The 27,793-nt window shown below is 44.0% G+C and overlaps 2 protein-coding genes across 4 annotated transcripts in view; one reads left to right on the top strand and one right to left on the bottom strand.

Annotated features, from left to right (window-relative positions):
- Positions 1-12,652, bottom strand: part of URB2 (URB2 ribosome biogenesis homolog) — a 32,447-nt gene extending 19,795 nt beyond the window's left edge. The window contains exons 1-4 of one of the 2 annotated variants that reach the window (XM_003275158.4): positions 12,524-12,652; positions 11,138-11,276; positions 6,618-6,794; positions 841-4,171 (exon numbers count right to left, since the gene is read on the bottom strand). In XM_003275158.4, coding sequence (XP_003275206.2) covers positions 841-4,171; positions 6,618-6,794; positions 11,138-11,263 — 3,634 coding nt within the window. In that variant the 5' untranslated portion in view covers positions 11,264-11,276; positions 12,524-12,652. Of the gene's footprint in view, positions 1-840; positions 4,172-6,617; positions 6,795-11,137; positions 11,308-12,523 lie in introns of both variants that reach the window. The other variant, XM_003275159.4, reaches the window with a different exon arrangement.
- Positions 12,653-12,777: 125 nt separating this feature from the next.
- The window catches only part of TAF5L (TATA-box binding protein associated factor 5 like), a 33,392-nt gene continuing 18,376 nt past the window's right edge, over positions 12,778-27,793 (top strand). Inside the window, exons 1-2 of one of the 2 annotated variants that reach the window (XM_030812718.1) lie at positions 12,778-12,976; positions 24,204-24,348. In XM_030812718.1, the coding sequence (XP_030668578.1) occupies positions 24,207-24,348 (142 nt within the window). In that variant the 5' untranslated portion in view covers positions 12,778-12,976; positions 24,204-24,206. Of the gene's footprint in view, positions 12,977-13,200; positions 13,262-24,203; positions 24,349-27,793 lie in introns of those variants that run through there. The other variant, XM_030812719.1, reaches the window with a different exon arrangement.

Raw genomic sequence — 27,793 nt, forward strand, 5'->3', positions numbered from 1 at the left:
AGCCTCCCAAAGTGCTGGGATTACTGGCATGAGCTGCCACGCCTGGCTCTGATTTGTACTTTTTTAAAGTTGGCAGATTTTTATATCTTTTTAAAGTCAATTTATGGCACTGAAAGTCTGATGCATAACAGCCTACTAAGGATGCAGGTATCTATGTATCTCATTGCAGCCAGCACAAGTTAAAGGCTAAAAAGCTGAAGAGGAGCAGATTTCAAAACTATAAACTTACACAGAACAACCTCCAAAATAAGTGAGCAACTGAGGTGCAGAGTAACATACGGAGGAGGCTGCTGTTTGCACAGAAAGTAAGGAAACAGTTGTAGCAGTAATTGCTTATGTATGCCTAGAATGTCAACAGAGGGCATGAAGTCGTGGGTGCTGGGCCTAGAAGGGAGGTCTTCTCACTGTCCACATGTGGTACTTTTTTTTTTTTTTTTTTTTTTTTGAGACAGACTCTTGCTCTGTCACCCAGGCTAGAGTGCGGTGGCGCGATCTCGGCTCACCGCAAGCTCTGCCTCCCGGGTTCACGCCATTCTCCTGCCTCAGCCTCCCGAGTAGCTGGGACTACAGGCGCCTGCCACTACGCCCGGCTAATTTTTTGTATTTTTAGTAGAGATGGGGTTTCTCCATGTTAGCCAGGATGGTCTCGATCTCCTGGCCTCATGATCCGCCCGCCTTGGCCTCCCAAAATGTTGGGATTACAGGCGTGAGCCACCGCACCCAGCCTCACGTGGTACCTTTTGAACACATCACGTGTTCACTTATTCCCAGTTCCAAAAAGGGGAGCAGTGGAAACTAGACCTCTATAACACAGAATTAGCTCAAGAGAAAATATCTTACCTGCAAGAACTCTTCTCACAGAATGAAACATGGAGGTAAACACAGAGTCCTTTTTGGGATGCAGTTCTGGGGCTAAAAAGAACAGAGTTAAAAACTGCAAGGCTGCCCGAAAAGACTGATCATGTCCCGCGAGAGCTGGCAACTCCAACAGTATCTGAGAGTAAACACTCTGGTAGAGGGCAGCGTGGGAGAGCAGCGTCCTGTCGCTTCCTTGGGAAATGTCGGCCCCTCCATCCCTGCAGTGCTGACCCAGGTCGGCTTCCATGAGCATGCTGACGGATGAGATGAGGACCGAGGGAAGGCGCCAGCCCTGGGCCTCCGGCACTAAGCAGAGCTGCAGCACAGCTCCTGTCTGCAGCACAACCTGCTGCAGCAGCTCAGACAGTGCTGCTGGGGCCTCCTGGCCCAGCTTCTGCTCTTTGAGGAAAGGTCCCAGGACATGGCACAACCTGGTTAAAGACACCAGAAGGAGCTGCCTGCCCTGGGGGTTCTGATTTTCTAATCGTTTGCTTGAAGCTGCCTCCATGTATGGTTTGGAACTACAGAGGAATGCGGTGATTTTTCTGAAATTGAGCACCAAGCTCAGCTTCATTTGGATGAGCATCTGCATTAGCTCCTCTAAGAATGTCCCTATCACTTGGAGGAATTCCAGCCAAGCGGGATCATCCATCTCAGTAAGGAACCTACTACTAGCTCTGAACAATGAGGTCAGTACAATCTCAAAAATATCACTACCATACATGATCTTGAACACAGAGCGAGCACTTTTCCCCCTTTGTAGGTAACCAAGAAGCTGGTAGCAAGTCGTCAAGAACTTGAGAGCCAGTGAGGAGGGGCAAGAGCATCCTAGTTTGGTGATGGCCATGGACAGTAACAGAAGAAAATAATGCACATGATAGGGTGGCAAGAGGCTGTCCAGCTGTAAGGCAGAAATCACTTCCAAAAGCCCCAGGATGCTTTCCAACTGCTCTCCCTCCAGCTGGATAGGGAAGTCACTCTTGACCAGGGACAGGAAATTCTGGGCAATTTCTCCTCTAGGTTCTATACCTTCGGGTCCAGCTTTTGCAAATCTGTTTTCCCAATGACCCACAACCATGTGGTCCTTTTCAAAAAGCCAGGGAAGCTGCTGACTGACAAGACCTGAGTCACGCTGGGCACCAGAACACAGAATGCTGGAGCAACTTGTGGTTACGCACATTAAGAAAGCAGAATGAAGGGACTGCATCTCTGGAAAAAGAGGGCTATGAAGGAAGGCTTTGGATATTTTTTCCAGTGTGATGTATGCCTCTTCATCTATTGAGCCTTCCTGGGCTTTGCCCTTCGGTAAAGTTCTCAGCAGGATACTGGCCAGGTATCCCACATCATCTGGACACAGATAGGATATTAAAATTGTGAGATTTGACACAATCAAGTGCCAGTGTGCAACAGGGTATGTGAGTCCGCTCACCGTCCCGACTTGGCCATCCCAGGAAGCCGTCGTTCTCTGATTCAAGCTTTTTCTGCCGGAACCAATAATAAAGGCAGCATCGCACCTCAAACTTTGGATGGCTCCTTCAGACCGGAAACTAGTTTGCATTAAAGTCCTTTTCATTTTCTGCAGGTACAGCTGTTCTAAGCAATATCTACCAAGAGTGCTGAACTGAGCTGTAAACTTCTCTATCTTCTTCCAATGCTGTGTTTTCACACCTGGGAGCAATGAAGGGAGGTTCGAGATCTCCAGAGCAACACCTGCAAGAGGCCCAGACATAGAGCGATACTGGCTACAGTTCAAACTGAACATAGCGTCCACCTGGGCCCAAGTGTAAGACAGCAGAAGTGCAGAGTCACTGACTTTCTGCAGCCACAGCTCTGGCTCTGGACCTGGGGGGTCCAGGAGAAGGGCCAGCAGGGGCTGCACGAGCTCCCTCAGCATCCTCTCCATCATGCACTGTGTCCGTCTGACGATGGGCAGGGGCGTGCTGCTGTCCAGGCTCCTCATATTGAACATGATACAGTGCAGCAGCGAACTCAGTGACAGTGACTTCAGGGCCATGTCGGCATCACTCTGCAAATAGGGCAAGACTAAAGACTGGAACTTCTCCAGCACAAGGGACCACGTGTCCAGGATCTGACTCGGAGACAGCTCCAGGAGGCATGCAGAGAGTACCGTGGAGGGGCCCGAGGCCAGCACAGGCTGCCTCAGTGCCTCAGCAGCTGGACGACAGATCACCCCCAAAGCCTCTTCAAACAACCGTGGCACTTGTCGGAGTTTGGCATAAGTCTGGAAGACAGTATGAATAAGCGCCTCCTGGGCTTTTTTGGTTCGAAACTCTGTTACTTCTGCATCGATCCACGCTGAAGCCAGCAGGTCATCCAGGTCTGGCTCCAAAATCAAATGATTCAGAGATATCAACGTCTTCAGGCAGCGGAACCAGGCCGGTATGGGTGCTTGTGCATGGTTTATCAGCAGCTCAGCCACACGGCGGTAAAAGCGGAACTGAGCCTCTTCATGCCGAATTCTGTCGGCAGCGATGTTGTAGATATTGTTGTTGGCCACTGAGTTTAGTAGCTGTTCCACAACCAAAAGCTCTGTGGTCCAATCTGATGTGGACAGGGCTTTGCTCTGCTCCTCCTGCAGGTGTGAAATCTTCAAGCAGCCAAACAGCCTGGGGAGAACCCGGAAGCAGAGAAGCTGGTTTCCCTCCTTAAAGTAAGAATCTAGAAAGAGCTTATACAGCAAGGCCACTGAGTTGGCCACAACAGAGGAATGAAGGGATGCTGCGCTGTAGCCAGCATCAACCAGCCTGGTGAGCACGGTGTCCATGGGAGCCAGAAGGTTCTTCATGGCTCCCGTCTTCACATGCCCTTGCTGCTGGTCCAAGAGCTCCTCCTTGTATGATGACAGCAGCTCAGGCTGAAAAATCCCTCCTCGGAACACGGCCTCAATCTGACTCCTGATGTCCCGGCTCAGCACCTGCCTCAGCTGGCCCTGGCCAGCCTGCGTCCATGTGCCGCCAGAGAGTAAGTGCCTCAGGACCAGGCACGGCTGGAGCAGGTGAGCAGTCACATCCCCAAAGGCACGTCTTGGGTTGACCTGCTGCTGCAGGATCAAGAGATAATGACCAAGGGCCAGGTGAATGACCTCAAACAACTGGGCTACCACGGCTCCTTCGGGCTGCCTGCAGGCTGACCAGCAAAGCTGGCTCAGCAAGGCTACCATCAGCTCCTGTTTGGCCGTGTAGATGACAGCCAGGGCAGGTGTCGACAGGATGCCCTGGCAGCATCGAAGGACAGCACAGATGTTTCTTTGGGATCCCGAAAGAGAGAACTCAGCTACTCTCTCATTTATGATCTGAACATTAAGAAAGAAAGAAAATTCATTACTGACCTTAAACCCATACATACACAAGTATTAAAAAAAAATCAACAAACTCACCCCTTTCCCTCATCTCAGTAAGAAAGAAATGCCCAGATTACCATATTTCAGTGAACTTGACATAAGCTTAGTGCATCAAAATAAGGCAAAGCACCTATTTCAATTCCTCCACACATCCATCTTCTACCAATGCAAACCCAGAAAAGGATCCGTGCCTTTGTAAATTTGCTGTCCCTTTTTTTAAAGCTGGGTTTTAAAGGGCTTAAATGCCAAATGTCACTTTCCCTTAGATCCTAAACCTGCAATCGAGCTTAGATGTTACCAGGCAGAGGGAAAGTAGCACTTAAATTACGATCTTGTGGTCCAAAATACATGTTTATAGGCCAGGCACAGTGGCTCACACCTGTAATCCCAGCACTTTGAGGGGCCAAGGTGGGCGGATCACTTGAGGTCAGGAGTTTGAGACCAGCCTGGCCAACACAGTGAAACCCGACTCCACTAAAAATGAAAAAATTAACCAGGCATGGTGGCGGGCACCTGTAATCCCAGCTACTTGGGAGGCTGAGGCAGAAGAACTGCTTGAACCTGGGAGGCAGAGGTTGCAGTGAGCTGGGATCGAGCCACTGCACTCCAGCCTGGGTGACAGAGTGAGACTCTCTGAAAAAAGAAAAAAAAATACATGTTTATAGTCAATTATACTTTTTCTATTAAAAAAAAGCCAAAGCAAAAGGCACTCTTTTAAAAAAGAAAGCAGCTGGGCATGGTGGCTCATGCCTGTAATCCCAACACTTTGGGAGGCTGAGTGGGGGGCAGATCACTTGAGGCCAGGCATTGGAGACCAGCCTGGTCAACATGGTGAAACACCATCTCTACTAAAAATATAAAAATTAGCACCACTACAGGTGGTGCACACCTGTAGTCCCAGCTACTCGGGAGGCTGAGGCATAAGAATTGCTTGAACCCAGGAGGCAGAGGTTCCAGTGAGCCAAGATCACACCACTGCACTCCAGCCTGGGTGACAGAGACTCTATCTCAAAAAATTTTTTAAAAGGAAAGCAGATGGTATGTTGCTACTGCTTATTATACAGCAAATCTATTGTCTACTGCTCTCAAAATTCCAAAATTCACAAACACCAGAAATTATGAGAACCAGGCAGATTCTATAATTCAGTCACAGGTTAAGTGACTTGCTCCCAGCCTTATGGAATCTGAGAACCAAACCTATCCCAGGTGCTAAGTTAGCAGTGCCCTAATGAGATAGGTATTATTAATTCAAGTAATTGCTGGCCATGGACTTTTAAAGTTACTCTGGAAAAGCTGTAACAAAGATGACAAATCCTTAAATGTCAATGCACTATTACAGTGATCTCCAAATTTTTGATTATACAACTCATCGATTTTTCCTGCATTTATACTCAATAAGTGTAATTTATTTATAAATTATGCACATATGCCACAGCATTAACATTTTATATAATTATGAAGCATACATACAAATAAAAATTAAGTATGGCTTTTTAAACAAGGAGACATTCCAAGATTTTCTTCCCATATTCCAAAAGAGCATTTGAAATAAGCCACTTTGATGACCACTGGTTTATTATTTTAAAAAGTGACCCAGTTTGGAACATAATCTCAAGAACCGTTAAGCCCTATGTGCCATCAGGCAGCTCAACCTTCATTCCTCTCCGTTACTAGCCTCTAATGATCTTCTCTCTGCCTGCACACTCATGAGGGTGAGGCAATGTTATGACTTCACAGCCCAGGCTTTACACTCAGGCAGAGTGAGGTTCAAATCCCAGCTCTGCCATTAACTAGCCATGTGACTTTAGGAAAGTTAAACTTCTTTGAGCCTGGCACACATTAAGTGCTCACTAGTAGTAGTTTTTATCGTATCTAGCTATTCTCATGGTATTTAAACACACTCAGTTTTGACAATGAAGTTCCTACTTCTGATCTGAGACTTCAAAATCACCTTCAGTCAAAAACTGAGGAGGCCCCAGGTTGCCGGTCAAGCCACTAGTGGCACTTATGGCTCAAAGGCCATAGTGGGAAAAAAAAAAAACTTTGAGGAAATTCCTGTCCGATTTTGGCCTTTGACCTCCCTCCAGGCCAAAAGAAAGGTGAAGAAGAAGAAAAACAAATCAGAGAAGCATAATTTGCTAGCTACCTTTTCCAATTCAAAAGGTAATCAATGACCTGTTTATGAAATCGTTCCAAGCTTTTTTTGAATATTAAATAACAAAATGCTTAGAGCATATGATACACATTCAATAGTTACTATCATAATTCCAATAATATTACATCCTTCTCTCCTACCTTAATATTTCCTATATCTTCATACAATTGACACTAAAACAAGTTTCCACCATTAACAAGAAATCAATGGAGATGCATGCAACACATACAGAAGAGTGAATACCTTGACTAGGGAAATCTGAAGATTAATGGTCTTTCCATTCTGGAGGAGATTCTGCAATTTTCTGCTATGTAAAATATTATCGATATAGATCCAAAGCCTTTCAACAATATCTTCCTTCAGTTCAAGTTTTTTCTTATAAAATGCAACCAATGATTGTCTTGCCCAATCAAGTAACACCTGAATTTGAAGGAAACATACACTGAAAATAAATTAATTTGCTGAGAGAAAGATGTTAGACATTATAGGGACATTACAGGTATAAGCAAATCCAACTGCCACGGGGGCAGCGGGGGAGAACCTCTCTTTTAAAACTTACCTTTGGTAATATTACTTAGGTGTTCTGGTATTTTAAAATGTTTATTATTAAAGGATAAGAATGGGAAAACAACAAATTTGTCTTCAGCTAGTGCAAATTAAAAGTTTCAGGTGAAACCAACATATCTTACCCCATTTTCTGAGGTTATACAGGCATACCTCATTTTATTGTGCCTTGTAGATACAGATATTGCATTTACAAATTGGAGGTTTATGGCAACCCTGTGCCAAGCAAGTCTATCAGATCCTTTATTCCAACAGCACGTGCTTGCTTCATGTCTCTGCCACATTTTGGTAATTCTCCCAGTATTTCCAACTTTTTCATTCTTATATTTGTTATGGTGCTCTGTGACCAGTGATCATTGATGTTACTATTCTAATTGTTTTGGGGCGCCATGAACTGTGTCCTTCTAAGTCAGCAAGCCTAATCAATAAATGGTGTATGCATCCTGACTGCTCCACCAAAATGCTATTATCCTGACGGGCTATTTTCCCCTCCCTCCTTCTCCTCTGGCTTTCCTATTCCTTGAGACCCAATAATATTGCAATTAGGCCAGCTAACCTACAGTGGCCTCCAGGTGTTCAAGTGGAAGGACTAGCTGCATGTCTCTTTAAATCCAAAGCTAAAGACAATTAAGCTTAGTGAGGAAGGCATGCTGAAAGGTGAGACAGACCAAAGCCAAGCCTCTTGAGCCAATTAGCCAAATTGTGAATGCAATGGACAAGTTCTTGAAGGAAATTAAAAGTGTTACTCCAGTGAACACCAAATGATAGAAAGTGAAACTGCCTATTGCTGACACGGAGAAAGTTTTAGTGGTCTGGATAGAAGATCAAACCAACCACAACATTCCCTTAAGCAAAAGCTTAATCCAGAGCAAGGCCCTAACTCTCTTCAATTCTATGAAGGCTGAGAGAAGTAAGGAAGCTGCGGAAGAAAAGCTAGAAGCTAGCAGAGGTTGGTTTATGAAGTTTAGGGAAAGAAGCCATCTTCATAACATAAAAGTTCCAGGTGAAGTTATCTAGAAGGTCTAGCTAAAATCACTGATGAAGTTGGCTAAACTAAACAACAGATTTTCAGAGTAGAAGAAACAGCCTTCTATTGGAAGATGCCATCCAGGACTTTCTTTTTTTTTTCTTTTTTGAGACGCAGTTTCGCTCTTATCGCCCAGGCTGGAGTGGAATGGCGCGATCTCGGCTCACTGCAAACTCTGACTCCCAGGTTTAAGCGGTTCTCCTGCTTCAGCCTCCTGAGTAGCTGGGATTACAGGTGCCCGCCGCCATGCCCGGCTAATTTTTTTGTATTTTTAGTAGAGACGGTGTTTCGCCATGTTGGCTAGACTGGTCTCGAACTCCTGGTCTCAGGTGATCCACCCACCTTGGCCTCCCAAAGTGCTGGGATTACAGGCGTGAGCCACTGTGCCCGGCCACCATCTAGGACTTTCATAGCTAGAGAAGAGAAGTCAATGCCTGGCTTCAAAGCTTCAAAGGACAGGCTGACTCTCTTATTAAGGTCTAATGCAGCTGGTAACTTTGACGCCAGTGCTCATTTACCATCCCCCAAATCATAGGGCCCTTAAGAATTATGCTAAATCTACTCTGCTTGTGCTCTGTCAATGGAAAAACAAAGCCTGAATGACAGCATATCCGTTTACAGCATGGTTTACTGAAGATTTTAAGCCCATGTCAAGACTGATCAGAACAAAAAGATTCCTACCAGAAGATTACTGCTCTTGGGTGACCAAGAGCTCTGATGGAGATGTACAAGGAGATGAATGTTGTTTTCATGACTGCTAACACAACATCCATTCTGCAACCCATGATCATGGAGTACTTTTGACTTTCAAGTCTTATTATTTAAGAAACACATTTCCTAATGCTATAGGTGCCATAGTGATTTCTCTGATGGATGTGGAGAAAGTCAAACTGAAGATCTTCTGGAAAGAATCACTCTAGATGCCAGTAAAAATACTCATGAATCATGGGAAGAGGTCAAAATATCAACATTAACAGGAGTTTGGAAGAAGCGGATTCCAATCCTCATGGATGACTTTGAAGGGCTCAAGACTGAAGTGGAGGAAGCAACTGCATGTATAATGGAAATAGCCAGGGAACTAGAATTAGAAGTGGAGCCTGAAGGTGGGACTAAAAAAACTTGAATGGATAAGTTGTTTCTTAGAGATGAGCAAAGAAAGTGGTTTCTTGAGATGGAATCTACTCCTGGTGAAGATGCTGTGAACACTGCTGAAATGATAACAAAGGATTGAGAATAGAACTTAAACTTAGTTGATAAAGCAGTGGCAGGTTTTGAGAAGAAGTCCAATTTAGAAAGAAGTTCTACTGTGGGTAAAATGCTGTGTCTTTCATGAAAGGAAAAGCTCCATCAATGCAGCAAACTTCACTGTTGTCTTATTTTAAGAAGTTGCCAGTCACCCTAACCTTCAGCAATCATCAGCATTAAGGCAAGACCCTCCAAGATGATGACTCCCTGAAGGCTCAGATAACCAATAACCACTAGCATTTTTGGGCAATTTTTTTAAATTAAGGTATGTGCTTTTTTTAGGCATAATGCTATTGCATTCTTAACAAACTACGGTATAGTATAAACATAAATTTTATATGCACTAGGAAACCAAAAAATTTGTGTGACTCACAATATTGTGATCTATTTCGGTGACGTGGAACCAAACCTGCAGTATCTGTGAGATATGCATGTACTAAGTTTTAAAAGTTAGAAACACAAAGACTGCTCAGAATGACCACAGAATGTATCAGACACACAAAGAAAAAAAGTAAATAAGAGTCGAAAGTCTGGGATTTGTGTCCTGGCTTCCCCCACATTACCTACAGCTTAACCTCTAATACTATTAATATTTATACATCATCCAGGAGACAGACACAGTCGATATAAAATCACACAAGTGCTTTATGAAAAGGAGAACTGTGCCTATACAGGTTCCATTACGTGTCATGTTTCCTCTTCACAAAACATTGAAGAAAGGTGGTGAGGCCTCAGCTCACAATCCCAGAACTGTCAATAACAGTATGAATAGTGACAGATGTCAGAAGGAATAAAATCTCTCAGTATAACAACAGCAGAAACCTTGATCCAATCGGCTGCTAGAGCCTCCCCTTTGTTTCACCCTGGGCAGCACCTGCCAGGTGATGGCCATGCTGCCAAGATGACTCCCAAGGGCAGCCAGGTGTAGAAAGCACTGGATATGACCACTGCTCTCCACACCACATCTCATCATTGCTTTACATGTCATCCATCTTGGAAGCATTTTGTGCTGTCTTCTTTGACAACAGCAACTGGATGTGTATTAATCCAATTTCATGAGCTTGTCATCCTGGTGTTTATCATGCCAACTATTTTTTAGCCTAAAAAGCCTGAGAAATTCTAACAAAATGCAATGCCTTTCTTGGTACCTAGCCTATTTCTAAAATGGCTTTATACAAATACTAACATTTCTCTACTTCCAAACCTTCAGTTTATCCGATTCAGAAGATTTTTAACAAAGCACCACCAACCAACAGTTTATAAAACATCACTTTGGATTTATAAGCAAATGCAGCTATCAATAGACTTTCAGAACCTAACTTCGGTAACTTAATTCCCAATGTGTTCATTAATGCATATACTTAATTTGTAATACAATGTCTCCAAACAAAAGAAATGCCAATTTCGGTGGGTTCATTTATTTTAAAGAGACAACGTCTTGCTCTATTGCCCAGGCTAGGAGTGAAAGTGGCACAATCATAGCTCATTGCAGCCTCAAACTCCTGGGCTCAAGGGATCCTCCCACCTCAGCCTCCCAAGTAGTGAGGACTACAGGCACATGCCACCATGTCTGACTAATTTATATACATATATATATAATTTTTTTTAAGAGATGGGATCTCATCATGTTGTCCAGTCTGGTCTAGAACTCCTGGCCTCAAGCGATCCCCCGCTTTGGCCTCCCAAAATAGAGATTACAGGCATGAGCCACTGCCCCCGACCTAAACGACGTTTTTTAACAGAAAAAAAAATGTATTAATGAAGTACCTGACTCATTACTTTTTTCATTGACATTACATTTAACTTCCAACAAAGTTCCCTCCCCAACTTTTTCTCTTTTTATTTTAACCAATTGTCAATATCCAAATTATACAAGTGATAATTATCTTGACAGACTGTAAAAATATGAGTTTCACATTAAACTTACTTGTTCTTTATTTGGAAGAAAGCACTGGTGAGAAATCCAAGCAAAGTGAGCTAGTTTTAGTTTATCTTCCCAGGAAGTTGTCTTGCTTTTAAGCTTAAGGGAAATGCCAGAATAAACAGCAGCCATGGCTAGGCTTTATCTACAATTTAAAAACAATGGGAAAAAAAATACTATAACAAGGTCAGACTGAGCAGGCACCAGAAAACCAACAGTATTGCAGTACTGTATCTTATTGTTTACCTAATACGTATTCTTTTAAAAGTTTTTAATGAATCAACAGATTTGTCGGGGTAAATCTACATACAAGATGCTTGACTCCATGAATTTTCTGGGGGAAATTCAGACAAAAGCAAGCAAAAGACGGACTGCACACACAGAAGATGGCCGATATGCATTCCAGCTGCGATCAAACATCACCTCCACAAAGGTGAGTGTGCAGTAATTCAACAAGGCCAAAATCAGTGTTTACGTTATTTGTGGAAAGAGTCATTCATACATGGTTTCAAACTGAAAGAGGAAAAGATACATAAGCAATATCTGGAGAAAGTAATATGCCTCCAAGTGAAAAAGAAATCCCCAAAGGAATACTGTTATTTCAGCTGCAACAGTAACCTTCCACTAAGACTTTTATTCAGTCATGTATAAATTTACAACGCACATAACACACTTCAAAAAAGACTCTACAAGAGATACTTGCACAAGGAAAAGACTAAAAATAGAAAACAAAAAAACATGAAGTCTCGGGGGTAGCAAACATACCAAACACCTACAGTTACTATAAAACTGGGTAAACTTGGCTTTGAGTTTCCTAAAAGTTATAGTAAAAAGGAACGTTAAGACGTTTTCATTTTAGAAATTGTTATCCTTCACTCTACTGCAGAGAACAAGAACCATCAAGTGCTGTCAGTTTTCCTATTTTGTCAAAATGTCCAAAACGAATTCAACGATGCCTGACTTCTAAGTTCAACACCACAGAACCGCCACCGCGACAGCTACAAAGTGCATAACAGATGTTTGCTGAACTGGCTCTCCCCGGCTCCGCCAGAGTTCGGCTCTCCGGGCCTCCAACCGCCCTTACCCGGCAATGCGAAGTCCAGGGCGGACAGCACAGCCCTGCCAGCACTCCCTGCCCAGCAGAAAGAGGCCAAGCAACAAGAACCAGGGGAGAACAACTAGAAGCCAGGAGGGAGTTCGCCTTCGCGAATGCAGCGTGCCCAAGCGGCTCTCGCCCAGAGTCTGCCGGCGGCACCAGAACTGGGCAGGGTTGGTGGGCCCCCCATCTGGGCCCGGCCTCAGGTAGGGGGATCTCCGCAGGACCAGCCCCGGGTGGGGGACTCACCTCGGGACCTGGCTGCAAGTAGGGACTCACCGCCGGTGGGGACTCACCTCGGGACCCGGGCCCGGTAGGGGGCTCAGCTCGAGACACCTCCGGGTAGACGGCGGAGGACGGCTGCAGCGGCGGCGGCTGCTGCTGTCCCGGTCCCGCGGCCCCACCACGTGGGACCGGTACCCGCGCTCCTTCCGCCAGACGCCGGCGGCGCAGCGGGGAGGGGCGGCACGCACGCCAGGCGTCGCCAGCCGAGCGCCGAGGCGCCTCGCCCATTGGCGGAGACGGTTGCGCGTTGGAGGCCCGAGCGGCCCAGCCCGCGGCCCGCTCCGTGTCAGTCAGTCATGGAGCGGCCGCCCAGAGCTGCGGCGGGGGCGGCGGGGCGCGGGGCTCGGGGGCCCAGCTGAGCCGGCCGTCGGAGCGAGACCCTGCGGCAGAGACGACGGAGGCGGAAGCAACCCGATCCCGGAGGCGGCGGCGGCCGGGGGAGCCGGAGCCGCCTGGGATGTTCAGTGAGTGCCGGGCGCACGGGCGGGGAGGGCCGGGAGGGTCGCGAGGCGCGCGCGCGCGGGCGGGCGGGGGCCGGGGCGGTGGGGCCTCGGCGGGGCGCGCCTTGGCTCCCGCCGGCGGGCGGTGGGGGTGGGGCGCGGGAGGCGGGGCGGGGGGGCGGCGGGCGGCTCTGCGCGGGCGCAGCGGCCGCGCCTCCGCCCTCGGCCTCCCGAGTCCCGGGCTGCGGCCGGCGGCGTGGCCTGCAGTCGGCGGCTACACCTGGACGGGCGTCGCGTTCCTGCGCAGGGGTGGGTCCTGCGGGTTGGATGCCGGGCTCGGGGAGGAGGTGGCGGGCGCCCGCGGGGAAGGTATCCCAGTGCCCGACAGCCAGGCAGGGAGCACGGCTCCAGAGCTCCTTTGCATGTAGGGGAAAAGGAAATGTCTTTGCGGCGAAGTCGGGATTCAACTTTGCACATGGTGATCGTGCGTGGGTGGGTGTGGAGTCGATCTCCGCGTGTGACACGGGGGAGCCAGAGTTAGACTAGCTGCTGCAGGAGAGTGCCGACCTGCAAGGGTGTCTCCCGAGGCTCTTTGCCTCATGACAGCAAGGTAAGGTTGGTGCGCCCACGGCGTGGGACGGGTTCACCACCTCCGGCTCGCGAAGCTGCCAGGCTTTTGAAAATGTATTCGATAAGGCGTTGGTCCGAAGTGAGTGGATGGTTAGAAACAGTGGTGTCATTTTAGACTTAGCGGAAGTGGAGTGCGGGAACGCTACATGCAGTTCTCCCATCAGTTGTGAAAGTGGTTGTAATGCGGATCTCGCAGTCTTCGTGGTTCTGGGATCAGAAGGTAAGTGCCAGTCCCATGCGGTGTCTGTCTTAAATTACCGTACCTAAACTGACCTTGCGGATTGGAATCTCGGAATGGTGACTTCTGCTAACAAGCAGTTGGGAGCTGTGCTGAGAGGAACAGTAAGGGCGGAGCATGTCTTATATTAGGCAGTTCAACTGTGCCAACACCTGAGTTGGGGATGTAGGGGAGGACACGGAGGCTGTTCCCCAGTTCCTGGTCCCAGCTCTACCTGAAAGTGGGAGTAGGAAAGGGAGTTTTGTGCTTAATAGGTTAAATGCATCTTTGTCTGTCTACATCTTTAAACTTTGGAACAGCGTAATGTAGTGGATAGAGCTTGGTGACAGTAGACCTAGGATGGAAACCATGTAGCCATCTGCATAACGTCTCTGAACTGTAGTTTCCTCATCTATAAAATGCGATGATGAGGAATAACTTAAATGCGGATTTTTTTTTTTAAGAGACAGGGTGCCTCTATGTTGTCCAGGCCTGGGCTCAAGCAGTTCTCCCACCTCAGCCTCCCAATAAACGACCTTTTCAAAGGTACCCAGAAAAAGAATGATGTATATGAAAATGGCTAAATGTTAGCTATTATGATTTCGTTTTTGGCAAAATACATTCTAGGTTCCTTGTAGTCCTAAGTTTTTTGCGTTAAATGGAATATATGCTAATTTTTTAATGAATCGTAAATCCTTCCTGCCTTAAAAATCAGTGTTAAGCTAGAAAATTAAAAAGTGGGCTTGTTTTGAGTATTTTTCTTTGTCATCAACAACAAATTAGATTAGTGTATCTTGGAATAGTTTTGTTGCTCCTGCCTCTAAATGTGAGGCTTATGTGAGCTTCTGTCACTGTGAAACCAGGTAAAGGCCTCACTTAACTACTCAGTAACTGGTTTTTGGTTTTGCAAGCAATATATTAGCACCTGTGAAGGACATCTCTGGGGAAAGAAAGGGGGTTTTGTTTTTGCTAATTTGTTTTGCTGGAAGGGAGCTCTAGGGGTCATCTGTTAAACCAGCATTACTCAATGGACAGTACCAGAAGTCAAGTTTACAGCCTGTCTTCTATGTGACTGGTGGCTTCTCAGATAGAAAGTGTTCTGATCATTCTCTCAGCTAGCTTCTAGTAAGCATTCATTGTTGTGCTCCCTCAGGAAGCCCCTGGTCATATGTAGAATCCTTTGAGCAGCAAGATGCTATAGAAGGTGAGAGCTCAGACCCTTCAGCCAGATGGCCTGAGTTCCCATCCTGGCACTGTGTAACTTATTTGGGCCTCAGCTTTGCCATCTAAAGAATGTTACCTACCTCATAGGTTTGTTGTGAGCTTAAAGAAGGCAGTCTATGTAAAGCACTTAATTTTAAGTGCTCGAAGTGTCTTAGCGTCGAGTGTGCTCAGTGTTAAGTATTCGTAGTGGTAGTGTATGAAACAGACAAGAGTAGGGTGAGTTCTGTGATAGAGATTTGTTCCTGGGTCCTTGTGTGGAAGGTATTGCGATCAAGGAAGCTTTTGGGAGGAAGAGATGACTAAGCTGAGCTGCGAAGTGTGGGTGGGATTTAGCCAAACCAGGTTGTAGTGCCAGTGTGGCAGTGCCTCCAACTACTAGAGGGCCCCTGAGGGGAGAAGGTGGCGTGGGACCCACCAGTAGAGTAAGAAGAACCAAGGATTGGTCCAGTGAGGTAAACAAAGGCAGATTAGAGTAACCTGGAAATGACACAGTAGACACTCAGTTTTTCTATCCTTCACACTAGTGGGGGCAGTAGAAAGTATTTTGTTTTGTTTTGTTTTTTGAAACAGAGTTTCACTCTTGTCACCCAGGCTGGAGTGCAATGCGTGATCTTGGCTCACTGCAACCTCCGTCTTCCGGGTTCAAGCGATTCTCCTGCCTCAGCCTCCCCAGTAGCTGGGACTACAGGCATGCACCACCATGCCTGGCTAATTTTGGTATTAGCAGAGACAAGGTTTCACCATGTTGACCAGGCTGGTCTTGAACTCCTGACCTCAGGTGATCCACCCACCACGGCCTCCCAAAGTGCTGAGATTACAGGCCCGAGCCACTGTGCCTGGCGGCAGTAAATGTTTTTAAGCTTAGCAGAGATAACATCAGATTAGCTCCTTGGAAAGATTGTGCCTACAGTAGTATAGTAGTATGTTGAAAGTAGGGCCAGGTGTGGTGGCTCATGCCTATAATCCCAGCACTTTGGGAGGATCACTTGAGCCACAGGAGTTTGAGACCAGCCTGGGCAACATAGTGAGACCCCGTATCTACAAAAAAAAAATTTTTTTTTTTAACTAACCGGGTGTGATGGTGTGCATGCCTGTGGCCCCAGCTGCTGAGGAGGCTGACTCAGGAAGATCTTTGAGCTCAGTCAAGCCTGCAATGAGCTGTGATTATGCCACTGCACTCCAGCCTGGGTGACAGAGCAAGACCTTGTTTCAAAATTAAAAAGAAAGACTTTTATTTTACTTTTATTTTTATTTTATTTTACTTTTATTTTTTATTAAAATAAAAAAAGTCTTGGCAGTTCCCTATCTGCCCGTGATTTCAAAAGGAAAATGGTAGTAGAGTTGGGCATTTTATTCCAAATCTCAAAGCTTAGACAGCACTTACAGAAGGCATGAAGAAACCAGGCAGCCTTCCCTCTTAAAAATTATCTTCAAGTATACATTGTATATGCTTGATCACAAGCAAGGTTTTCCCCTAAAAGTCTCATGTTTGGGGCACCCCTGTTACGGGGCACTCTTTCTCAGTCTATTTTGAACAACAAGGTGCTGTTTGGGAAGGATGTAATGGGCTGGAACAACTGGAGCAACCTCAGCTGGTGCTAGTTTGGAATATTTATTCAATTTTACCAAATACGTGAAACAAAAAAATAGGAAAGAGTCAGTCATTACTCCTGATAGGGGTGGGGGGGTATCACGAAGTGCAAGTGTTAAATGCGAAACATAATATATGTTTACATGTATAATATATATACACATATATATGTGTGTGTATATATATATGATGATGAATGAAAAGAAGTTCTGCTCACCCGAACAGGCACTGATGGCTTAGGTTGAGATTTCCAGCAAGAGCATATGGATTTAAGAAGTGCTTTATTGTAACTGATTTAGTACATGGGAAAGGTAAAGTGCTCTGGAAATGGAATTTGATGATTCATAGTGGCTTAATTCATCACAGACACTAGTGTTTAAGATATTCATGAATAGTTGGAGTGAATTTGTTTAGTGAATTAATATATTGCCTTATATATTTTAGATATGTGTAAATTAATAGAGATTATAGACATTTGATTTTCATCTATAACCCTCAGAGTTTCTCTTTTTTAAAATTAAAGTTGACTAAAATGTTTTCTTTTTAATTTTCTTGTTGCAAAGGTAAGGTAGTCATAGGTTTGGGCTTACCTTTTAGTTGGACATTTTACAGAAAGAAATTAGCTGCTACTCTGTCTCTGCTGAAGCAAATTGTCTTTTTCCTTCTTATTTTTTAATTTAAAGAAGATTTGAAGAGTGTTGTATATTGTCAGTGTTTAGAAAACACTATAAAATACTTCCATTTATAATTGTTTAGTAGTCAAAGAAGATATCCTCCCAGTAAGGTGTATCAAGGTGTATGGGTATGTTAATAACTTTACGATGTTTGGCAATAATAAAAGGTAGCTGTGTTTTTAAAACAAAATACTAACTTTTGGAGACTTTGTCATTAGTAAGCAGAAGCGTTATGCAAAACTTTGTGAATTAACTTTTTTAAGCTAAGATGCTGATGCATTAGTTTCACCAGGTAATGTCATTCTGTAGAAGTCGGTTGTCCAATACAGTAATCATTGGCCACATATGACTACTTAAATTAAAATTAGTTAAAACAATTCAGTTCCTTAGTTGCACTGGTCATATTTTCATTGCCCAATCGCCCTGTGTGGCCAGTGACTACTGTTGTGAACAATGCAGACTTAGAACACCTCCGTCATTTGCCAAAAGTCCTCTTGGACAGTACTGCTCTGGAATGAAAAACTGAAGATCATTCCATCCACTTTGAGACACGCACACACACACATATAAATGTTTTAATGAAGCGTCTCCAAATCCTCATGTACTGCATTTGAATTCAGTTTCAGGAATGGTGATAAGCATAGGAAAACATCTTATCCCTTATTTTGAGAACAGGACATCCTATTTCTGTCTGCAGTGGTGTTTGCAAATAGAGCATTTGTGAAAGTTTTCTTTATGTAGTCAAGCATAGTAAGTAATGTGGAGAGCCATTCTGTAGATTGTGCCACACTCTTCCGTGTTAATAAGATTTTGTATAAAAGCAGTTTTTCTGTGCTGTGAAACAGTATTAAAGTAGAAATTCAAAAAGAACATGAGCTTAAAATAAACTCTCAAGAATTCCAAGAAGCTAGATAGCACTCACTTTATTTTTATGATGAGTTTCAAAGATAAGCCCTGTCCTCAGGGAACTCTCCATCTGTTTAGGGGAACTGAGGAAGAGTGATGGCAAGAGAGGACAACCTGCATGAGGGTTGGGGTGATTTAGGCTTGGTTGTAACATCATTAGATTTGTCATGTACTTTGGCTGCTTTTCAAAGGGCCATATGAGGAGGGCCTAAAGGTGGAAGAATATTGGAATAGTCCAATTGAGAAGTGATTTGTAGAGTCGGGCATAGTGGCATACACCTATAATCCTAGCTACTTGGGAGGCTGAGCTGGGAGGATCATGAGCCCAGAGGATGGAGACCAGCCTGGGCAGTATAGCCAGACCACTTCTCTAAAGAGAGCGAGAAGCAATTTGTGCTGTCAAATAGCAAACGGTCAGGATGGGGCAGCAGAAATGGTTGCACTAGCCGCATTTTTTTTTTTAAGTTGAGAGAGAATTCCCATTTAGAATAGGAGTTGGTGGCTCTTTGAAGTAAGAGAGAGAGAGAACAGAATCTTATCATGACTGGCTTTTTGGTTGTTTTGTTTTCTTTTGTTTTGTTTTTGCTTTAATGGTGGATAATGGCACCATTAAGCTGGCTAAGAAAACCGGGAGAAGGAAGAGGTATTGCAGGTGGAAATGTCTGTTAATCGACTGAGTTCAGGAAGGTGGTCTGACTGTAAGTCTTGCATAGTGGTGTGGTGAAGCAGGGAATGTGAAGAAGCAGTGGCAGACAGTAATGGGAGGGCAGAGCCACAAGAGAAGCTTGCAGTGGGAGGGACCAAGAGAGTTTCAAGTAGGAGGTGAGTTCAGCAGCATCACATCCAGCTGAGAGATCATGATGGGTGGTGCTGGAAAGTGACCGGTTAGATCAAAAAGTTAAGGAATCCCAAGTCTCAGTAGCCCGCTGAGGTCAGAAGCAGGGTCAGCTGGCTGGGTGAGGAGACTGGTGAAGGTTTAGAATAGCGTAAGTGGAAGTCTGTAGGGTAAGTAGTTGATGAAACAAGACTTCTGGAACATCATGGAGGTCCCAGCTGATGCTGGAGGAAATCTACTTCTCATGACATCTGTTTACTGGATTTCGTGATTTCCACCTACTTTCTACCACTGCTGCCATCCCCACCAAAAGGCCACATTCTTCACTGCGTCCTGAGCCCAGCTACGGCCTTATCCATGTGCCATTTTATTTCTTAGGACACCATGGGAAAAAACACAGCTTCTAGTTCAAGTGTATTTATGTCAGTCTGAGCAAAGATTGAATATGAAAGGCTATCATAATTTTTAAATTATATGAGGTATGACTGAAACTGAAAGTAATATGGCTCATTTATTTTTCAGTTGTGATTTGTATTTTCACAAAGCTAACTGAATACACTTTATCATGATGATTAATGCAAAGCTAGGGTTTTAGGTCCTACTTAGACTGATCTTTTGATATTATAACCATTTAGTTGCTGTGAGTGAAGAGAACTAATAACTTGAGTTACCTAGTAGACACTTTACAAAAAAAATGCAAAAATAATTTTTTTCATCTGTTACAAGCATAAATTTACCATTGGAAAAAAAATGCAATTACTCAAAAGCCAACAGTCAGAAGTCTCAGTTGAAGAGCTGATTTGAGGATTGTGTAGTGAGTTTGCCTGAATTTATCTTGAACTTACCCCTACTCAAAACTGCCACCTTATTGGGGCAGGGGGAGGGATGGGGGAGCCAGGTAGTACTCTTTTGGCATTTCCTGGAACTGTGTAGTACTTTAACCTGTGACATGGTGGGTGAGGGTGCCTCCCAGCACTCCTCTACTGACTGTGTACATTAGAGCCTAACGGGGGTGGGGGTGGAGGGATTGGATGCAGCGTGTAACCACTGAAGGGATTGACCAGACTAGAGTTCCACACTGACAGCATCTTAAGAGGATGCCTGGGTTCCATGTATCTCCACCTCCCCATGTTTATGTGTTGAATATTAAGTGTGGCTGTGGTTTTCCCTGCAGAGTTGTTACATTGAAATGATCGTGTGGGATTTTATACAGCAACTTGGTTGAAGTATCTGGCAACTGTTGATACATGAGAATAGATATACATTGTGTCAAAATCCTCATTTTGATTTCCAGAAATACTAATAATGTGATATGAAGAGCAGAGTATTTGACATCTGTTTTTACCTCTGAAAGTTAAGTATTTTATATAAATTGAAAATTATGAGAAATTCTGAAATATTAACAAAGAGTATAATTATATCTAAATCCAATTTCAGTTTGAAAGATTTTATAATTATAGGAAAAGCTAGGCAGGTAACGAAACTGCACTGTTTGTCTCATGTATGAGTCTCTCCAGAGACTTAGGTCTAGTTTAAGGAGAGTTTTTTTCTTCACATGTCCCTTTTTGGATATTAGTACTCTGAAAATCAATCTGGATGGAGGGGACTGATTTATCTCAGGTTCATTAATTATCCATGTCACTTGAAATATATGTACATTGGAATAAAACCCAGCTAAGTTGATTGGGTCTTGTCTCTAGTATTTGTATTTAGCGTGGTTATGCAAGAGAGTCACTGCCAGAATTCCTGCTCTTAAGATCCATGGCCCTACAGTCGGCTCACCACCCACCCTCAGGGAAGCGCCCTTATCGTAAATGGTAGTTTGGTCTCAGAGAAATTGCTGTTTGGGGCAGCTAATTTAAGCACATTTGTTAGACTCGGTATTACAAACTAGCTTCTAGCAATCTTAAATATGGTCAGTGTTGACTATCATTCATTGTTACTCCGTTCTGTTTACTCTTTCATAACTTCCCATCTTTTCCCTTCCTCCTCAGACACATAGGTATATTGTCCCACTTTGAACACACTGTGTCATCGCAGAGTCTGTTCTCACGATCAGTCATTCACGTGTCTTTCACACACAGGGTTTTTTCTTGTCAGAGGTGATCTGAGAGATCCAGGCCCATCTGCCTGGAGTGCTCACAGATGTACATCAATATGTGCATGCATTCCCAAGTCAGCAAAGATCAGCAGTGTGGAAGCCGGAAAGATTTCAGTCTCAGCTAGAGTAGGGAATTGGGCTGGTTTGGGAAAGTCCGCAGATTAGGAGCTCTTGAAGTTAGGTGAAAAGCAGCTTTAGCAAGTGATAGGAAGAGGCACTGGTTGGATTGACTCGTCTTGACTTTGGGCCACACGGGAAAGGACGGTACTGTCACAGCCTCTGTGTGCATTTAACTTTTTTCCTCTAAATGTAACACTGAACCAGAATCTGCAGGGCTGAAATTATTTATACATATCCACACACTCACGGGATTCTTATGTATAGCCAGGTTGGAGGATCACTGATAGAGCAGTGCTGATCAGTGGCCACAGAGAATGGGAACAGAGACACCACTCTCAGAGTATCAGAATCCCTGTATTAGCAATTTAAAAAAACAGCTTAATTAAAAAGTAACCTAAGTCATCAATACAGTGAAAGAATAATACACCATACCCAGCAAGGTAAATTTCATAGTGAGAAGAGAGTTCAATATTTGGAAATTTATTATTGTGTTTCATTATGTCACTGATTCACAGCCACAGTGTCCCTTCTTTTTAACAATCACACACCTAGTACCCCTTCTTTGTAACAAATATTTTGAACTCTTTGGCAATCTAGAAATAAAATGCACAGATAATGTAATCTTTCTGTGCATATAGTTTAACATATATATAATGTCCTAACATTTTATATTTATATGTATATATACTTGTGAGCGTGTCTCTAGCCTTCACAGTTTCCTCCATTTTATGACTTGTAGGGAATTGAAAAATAGGTCTTCAGAGTATATTTTTAAAGGGCTCCCACAAATCAGTTTAGAAGGAAATAATTACTTGCAAATGGTATTGGGACAGTGTGTTAGCTACAGTCACTGGGCAAAACATTTGTTTGGTTATTCACCACACATACACTAGAAGAAACTGCAGATGGACGAAAATTGGATACAAATAATTTTTTTATGTTTAAAGAAAAATAAGACCAGGCATGGTAGCTCATGCCTGTAATCCCAACAATTTGGGAGGCCAAGGCAGGAGAATTGCTTGAGCCCAGGAGTTTGAGAACACCCTGGGCAACATAGCAAAACCCCTTCTCTACTAAAAAATAAAAATAAATAGACTTCTGGAAAAGGTGGAATTTTACATCTTAAAAAAGAATGGAAGGGCACGCACGGTGGCTCACACCTGTAATCCCAGCACTTTCAGAGGCCAAGGCAGGCAAGTCACTTGAGGTCAGGAGTTCGAGACCAGCCTGGCCAACATGGTGAAACCCCATCTCTACTAAAAATATAAAAATTAGCCAGGTGTGGTAGCGTGGGCCTGTAATCCCAGCTACTTGGGAGGCTAAGGCAGGGAATCACTTGAACCCGGGAGGTGGAGGTTGCAGTGAGCTGAGATCATGCCATTGCACTCCAGTCTGGGCGACAGAGCAAGACACTGTCTCAAAAAAAAAATAAAATAAAATGAAAGAATGGTAGAACTCTCAAAGGAAAATACTAATGGATGTAACTGAAACTGAAAACTAAAAACACATCCAAATAAATGATCAAAAACAGATCTCCCACACAAAACAACTGGGAAACCTTGATTTAGAGAATGTTACTTTGTTTGGGATGATCTTTTGTGTATGTGTACATGAAACGCATTCCAAAATGGACACAATATTTTGGTCCTGGAGGGGAAAGTATGTTTTACATGACAGAAGTGAACCGCAAAATTCATCCAGCTGTCATTGGTCATCTGGACTGCAGTATTTATTTCTGGCAAAGTAGTGTTTGAGGCCATGGCAATACTAGGGGTTCCTGTCATTCTTGATAATAAACTCAATAGTCAAAGGAAACAGTGCCTCTTCTTTTTTTTTTTTCTTTTTCCCTTTTTATTTTTGTGAACCTACAAATTAGCTTGAATTATTCAAAAATAATTTACTTCTGTTCAGGTCACTTCCTACCACTTTCCTTTCCTTTCTTACAGGAATTTATGAGACATATGCTGACACATATACATACCCTCTTAGTGTTGTGCTGCCTTTCTATACCTGTGGTTTAAATAAAGAGCAAAAAATTAAAATGAAAACATGGCGGGGTGTGGTGGCTCACGCCTGTAATCCCAACACTTTGGGAGGCCAAGGTGGGCAGATCACAATGTCAGGAGATTGAGACCATCCTGGCTAACAGGGTGAAACCCCGTCTCTACTAAAAATACAAAAAATTAGCTGGGCGTGGTGGTGGGTGCCTGTAGTCCCAGCTACCTGGGAGGCTGAGGCAGGAGAATGGCGTGAACCCAAGAGGCAGAGCTTGCAGTGAGCTGAGATTGCACCACCGCACTCCAGCCTGGGCGACAGAGTGAGACTCTGTCTCAAAAAATAAATTAAATAATTAATTAAATAAAATAAAATGAAAACACATTTTGCAAATCCCTAACTTAGAGCTGGCAGTCTTTTCCTGGCTATTAAGCAAAAATATCACAATCCCCTTCACCACTGTTAACTTCATACTTTGTTAACATCTATTTATCCAGTTTCTGTGGTCTTTGATTTGGCACTGCCTCCTGCCTGCTTTTTTGGCTAGTTCACTGCTAATTAACACCTTTCTCACAGAGTAGGCAGGAGAAATCAAAGGCCCTAAATTTCAGACTGGCCCTGTTTGCTTTTTGTTAGCTTCTCTAATGAAAAGTTTCATGGGGCTGATTGGAATCTTGGTATTAAACAGAGTTTGGGGGTGATCTAAGGACTTTATTATCCATGCTTTTCCTATTTTCTATAATTGAAGTTGGCTGTATTGTCATTGGAGAAACAGACAAAATGGAAGAGTATACCACGTTGGTATTAGGGAACTTAGATTTGCGTCTTAACTAGGCCACTTAGCCACGTGGCTGGTCTTTCTCTCCCATGTATCCTACCCATCTGCGATGGTGCAGTTGGATAGGTTGCTCTCCCAGGCCCCTGATGTCTCTGTATCCTGTCGTTACCTCCCTTAAAGGTCATGAAACGAGTGCGTACCGAGCAGATTCAGATGGCAGTGTCCTGCTACCTCAAACGCCGGCAGTACGTGGACTCAGATGGTCCCCTGAAGCAAGGACTGCGGCTGTCACAGACTGCTGAAGAGATGGCGGCCAATCTAACAGGTAATGGTGGGGGCTTGTCTGGTGGGGTGAGCCTGGAGCAGGAGAACTCACGTCAATATCCATGTGGAATTACTTCTCTTCTCAAGACAGTGCCGGAGAGAGCAGACTGACCAAAAACCTCAGTGAGCTACGTTAAGTGAATGATGTTGGCCTCAGAGACCCTGTCTGTCATTCAGAGCCATGCTCACATGTCACTTCTAATAACCTCTGTGGTTCCTCTGGCTAAAGTCATTTCCTTCCTCAGGACTTCTCAGTTACTTTATCCATACCTGAAAGTATGTGCAACTTTTTCCTTCTGTAAACAATTAACCTACAAGATGCTTAGGGACAGGGTCTCCCTCTGTCCCCTTCTTGCACAGGTCCCCTCTCCTCCAGCATGGAGCCTCACATGTGGAAGTCAGGTTTGTTGAATAAATTGGTACTTCAAGATCCGTAGTTGGAAATATTATTATAGACACATTGCTGAAGTTTTTTAAATTTGTTTTTGTTTTTTAATGTTTTGAAATCCAATTCTATTTTAGAAAAGCTTGAGTTGACTCCATCTGGATTAATAAGTATAGTCATCCTTCAGTATCCATAAAGGATTGGTTCCAGGACCCCTCCATGAATACCAAAATCCACAGATACTCAAGTCCCTGCCTGATAAGATGTGGTATAATATTTGGCATAGCAGGTTACAGCTACAGACATCCTCCTGTATTCTTTAAATCGTCTCTAGATTACTTATAATTCCTAATACAGCCTACATATCACCTCATTCACATGGATTCATCATAGTATTCAGCACCTGGTAAATTCAAAATTTGCTTCTTGGGACTTTGGTGTTTTTTTCCCCCAAATATTTTTGATTTGCAGTTGTTTGAATCCATGGATGTGAAACCCACAGATACAGAGGGCCGACTATAATTGTTAGCTATTTTGTGAGTTCATGTTTTTATGTAATATGACTTTATGACTTTCTTCTTCTTCTTTCTTCTTCTTTTTTTTTTTTTTTTTTTTTTTGAGACAGGGTCTTTCTCCATCACCCAGACTGGAGTGCAGTGATGCAGTCACAGCTCACTGCAGCCTCAACCTCCCAGGCTCAAGTGATCCTCCATCTCAGCCTACCAAGTAGCTTGGACCACAGTCATGCACAACCACCTGGCTAATTTTTTTTTTTTTGCTTGTTATTCTTGTTAGAGGTGGGGTCTTACCATGTTGTCCAGGCTAGTCATGACCTCCTGGCCTCAAGTGATCCTCCCACCTTGGCCTCCCAAAGTGCTGGGATTATAGGTGTGAGCCACTGTATAACAGGACTTTCTTGTACTGAATTTATTTACTAGTGATTCTGGGGGAGAAAAAAATTGCTGGGATGCTTTAGGGTGATTACAAACTACTTTAATGGCTGTGTGTGGAGGTGGAGTTAGCAGTAATTTCTGCAGCTCAGCCCTGGTTCCCTTTCTTATATGCTCAGGCTACATTCTTCTCTCTTCTTTGTTCCTGGACTTTCTGTGCTCTTCCAAATGTTTTTCACCACGTGCTCCATTTCTTAATGGTTTCATCCTCCATCTTAGTAGCAGCAGTTACCTCAGATCCCTCTTTTCATATACCTTCAAAGTCAAGGACCCAGGGCTCATTGACATTGCCATAGGAAGAGAGTGCTAGGACAGTAACAACCTGAGGATGCTCTCAAAGGAGTGGTTCCTGACTTCCTTTGAAACACTAACAGAAGCCCAGTCAGCAGCCTGCCATCACATATTTCAGGGTCAGATCCACCCATTCTTCCTTCCCTTCAAACTCCTCAGAGATACCCTTGACCAAAAAACAGGGCCAGTTGATGGCCTTGGTATAGAATACTAACTGCCTTATTGTTCGAATAGGGGAGTCCATTTACAAGGCCTCTGTCCCACTGTAGAGAATTCCTTCTGAACATGCCGTCCCAGCCACTTAAAAAATCTGCTGCCCTGCCTCCTTTGGAACCAGGGAGCAGTAATTCTTGCTGTTGTTGATAGAAAGTAGGAATGAACAATATTAAACAGTCTTCCAGAACTTTGCTCGTGTAAGTTGTCTTAGTTTCAGTAGAATAGCTTATTAGGAGAAAGTGTTGTTACTGGAAAACCACCAGGAAAAGTGAGAAACATGAAATATGATTATCAGAAGATTTTGTCCTAGATTTTTCCATTAATTGAGTAATCTGAAGAATTCTTTTTTCAGCAGACATTTAGTGAACATCTGCTATAGGCCAAGTGCTGAAAAGTTCTAGAGATAGCTACAATTTGACCCTAGCTCTGAGAAGCTAAGTGTTCTAATTGGGAAGTGAGGCAGGTAAGTCAGTGATTGTAGAAGAGCATGAGGTAGTAAGTTCTGTGAGGGGGGAGGTTCAGTGATAGCAGAAAAGATCATCCAAATTAGGCTGGCAAGCCAAGGAAGGCTCCCCAAAGGCCTTGTGACTCCTGACATATAGTTGGAGGTCACTAAATAGTTGAAAGAGTGAGCTAAGTTGCAAAGGAACCATTAGATGTATACCAGGGAACAAATTGGAGGAGGGTATCCAAGTTTTCAAATGTGAATTTTAGAAAACTCAGTCTGGTGGCAGTATTGATAAGGCAGCCCAGATTAGAATGGAGGAAACTAGTTAAAAGATGCAGTCCAGTGAGAAGTGAGGACAGCCTCAGTTGAGGAAGTGGTAATGGGAGTGGAGAGGAGAGAATAAATTTTAGGAATCTGTAGGACTTAGTGACAGAATAACTAAAGGTGGGGGCAAGAAGAAGGAGGAGGAGTCCTGCCCTTGCATGCAGGCTTGCAGCAGGTCCTTGCTTCTGGTTGTCTCTTCCTTCTCCTGGAGTAGGTTGGCTTTCCTCTCACCTGTGTTTCCCTTTCTATGTATTTCCTGTTATGGCTCCCTCAGTCCTGCCACATTCGTCACCATTTCTCCATCCATATTCCATTGTCCAAAATGCATTCATGTTTCATTCAGGACACGGTTAAAGGTGGCTTTCCTTGGTTTTTAGCCACCTTCTTTCCCCAGAGTTCCCCACTCCTCTTGTAAACAGGAGGAGAATGGTTTCTGTGTTCTGTTTTTAGAAAGCATAAACTCACAAATTGGAGATTAAGTGTGTGTTTACATACTGAATATTGAGACTCTAGCCTTGTTTCCCCTGCACCAATTCATATGCCTGGAATACTGCAGCCAGGCACACCTGCTCTGGGAAGGCAAGTAAACGATCCTTCCCTGGTGAGTCCAACTTGCCCAAGAAGAAAGATGAAAAGACAGTGATGTTGGGACATTGCTCACCCTGGTCACCCTGGAGGATGAGCCTCACCACCCAGAGTGCCTCACTGTAAGACAGCCAGGGGCATTGAACCCTGGAAGAAACATATTTCATAAGAAGGGCAGATGGAAAGAAACAGAAGAAAACTTCAAAAATACCTTGTTTCAAATACTTAAGATTCAAAAAGCATAGCC

This window comes from Nomascus leucogenys, chromosome 5 (genome assembly GCF_006542625.1).
Source record: "Nomascus leucogenys isolate Asia chromosome 5, Asia_NLE_v1, whole genome shotgun sequence".
Classification (NCBI taxonomy): Eukaryota; Metazoa; Chordata; class Mammalia; order Primates; family Hylobatidae; genus Nomascus; species Nomascus leucogenys.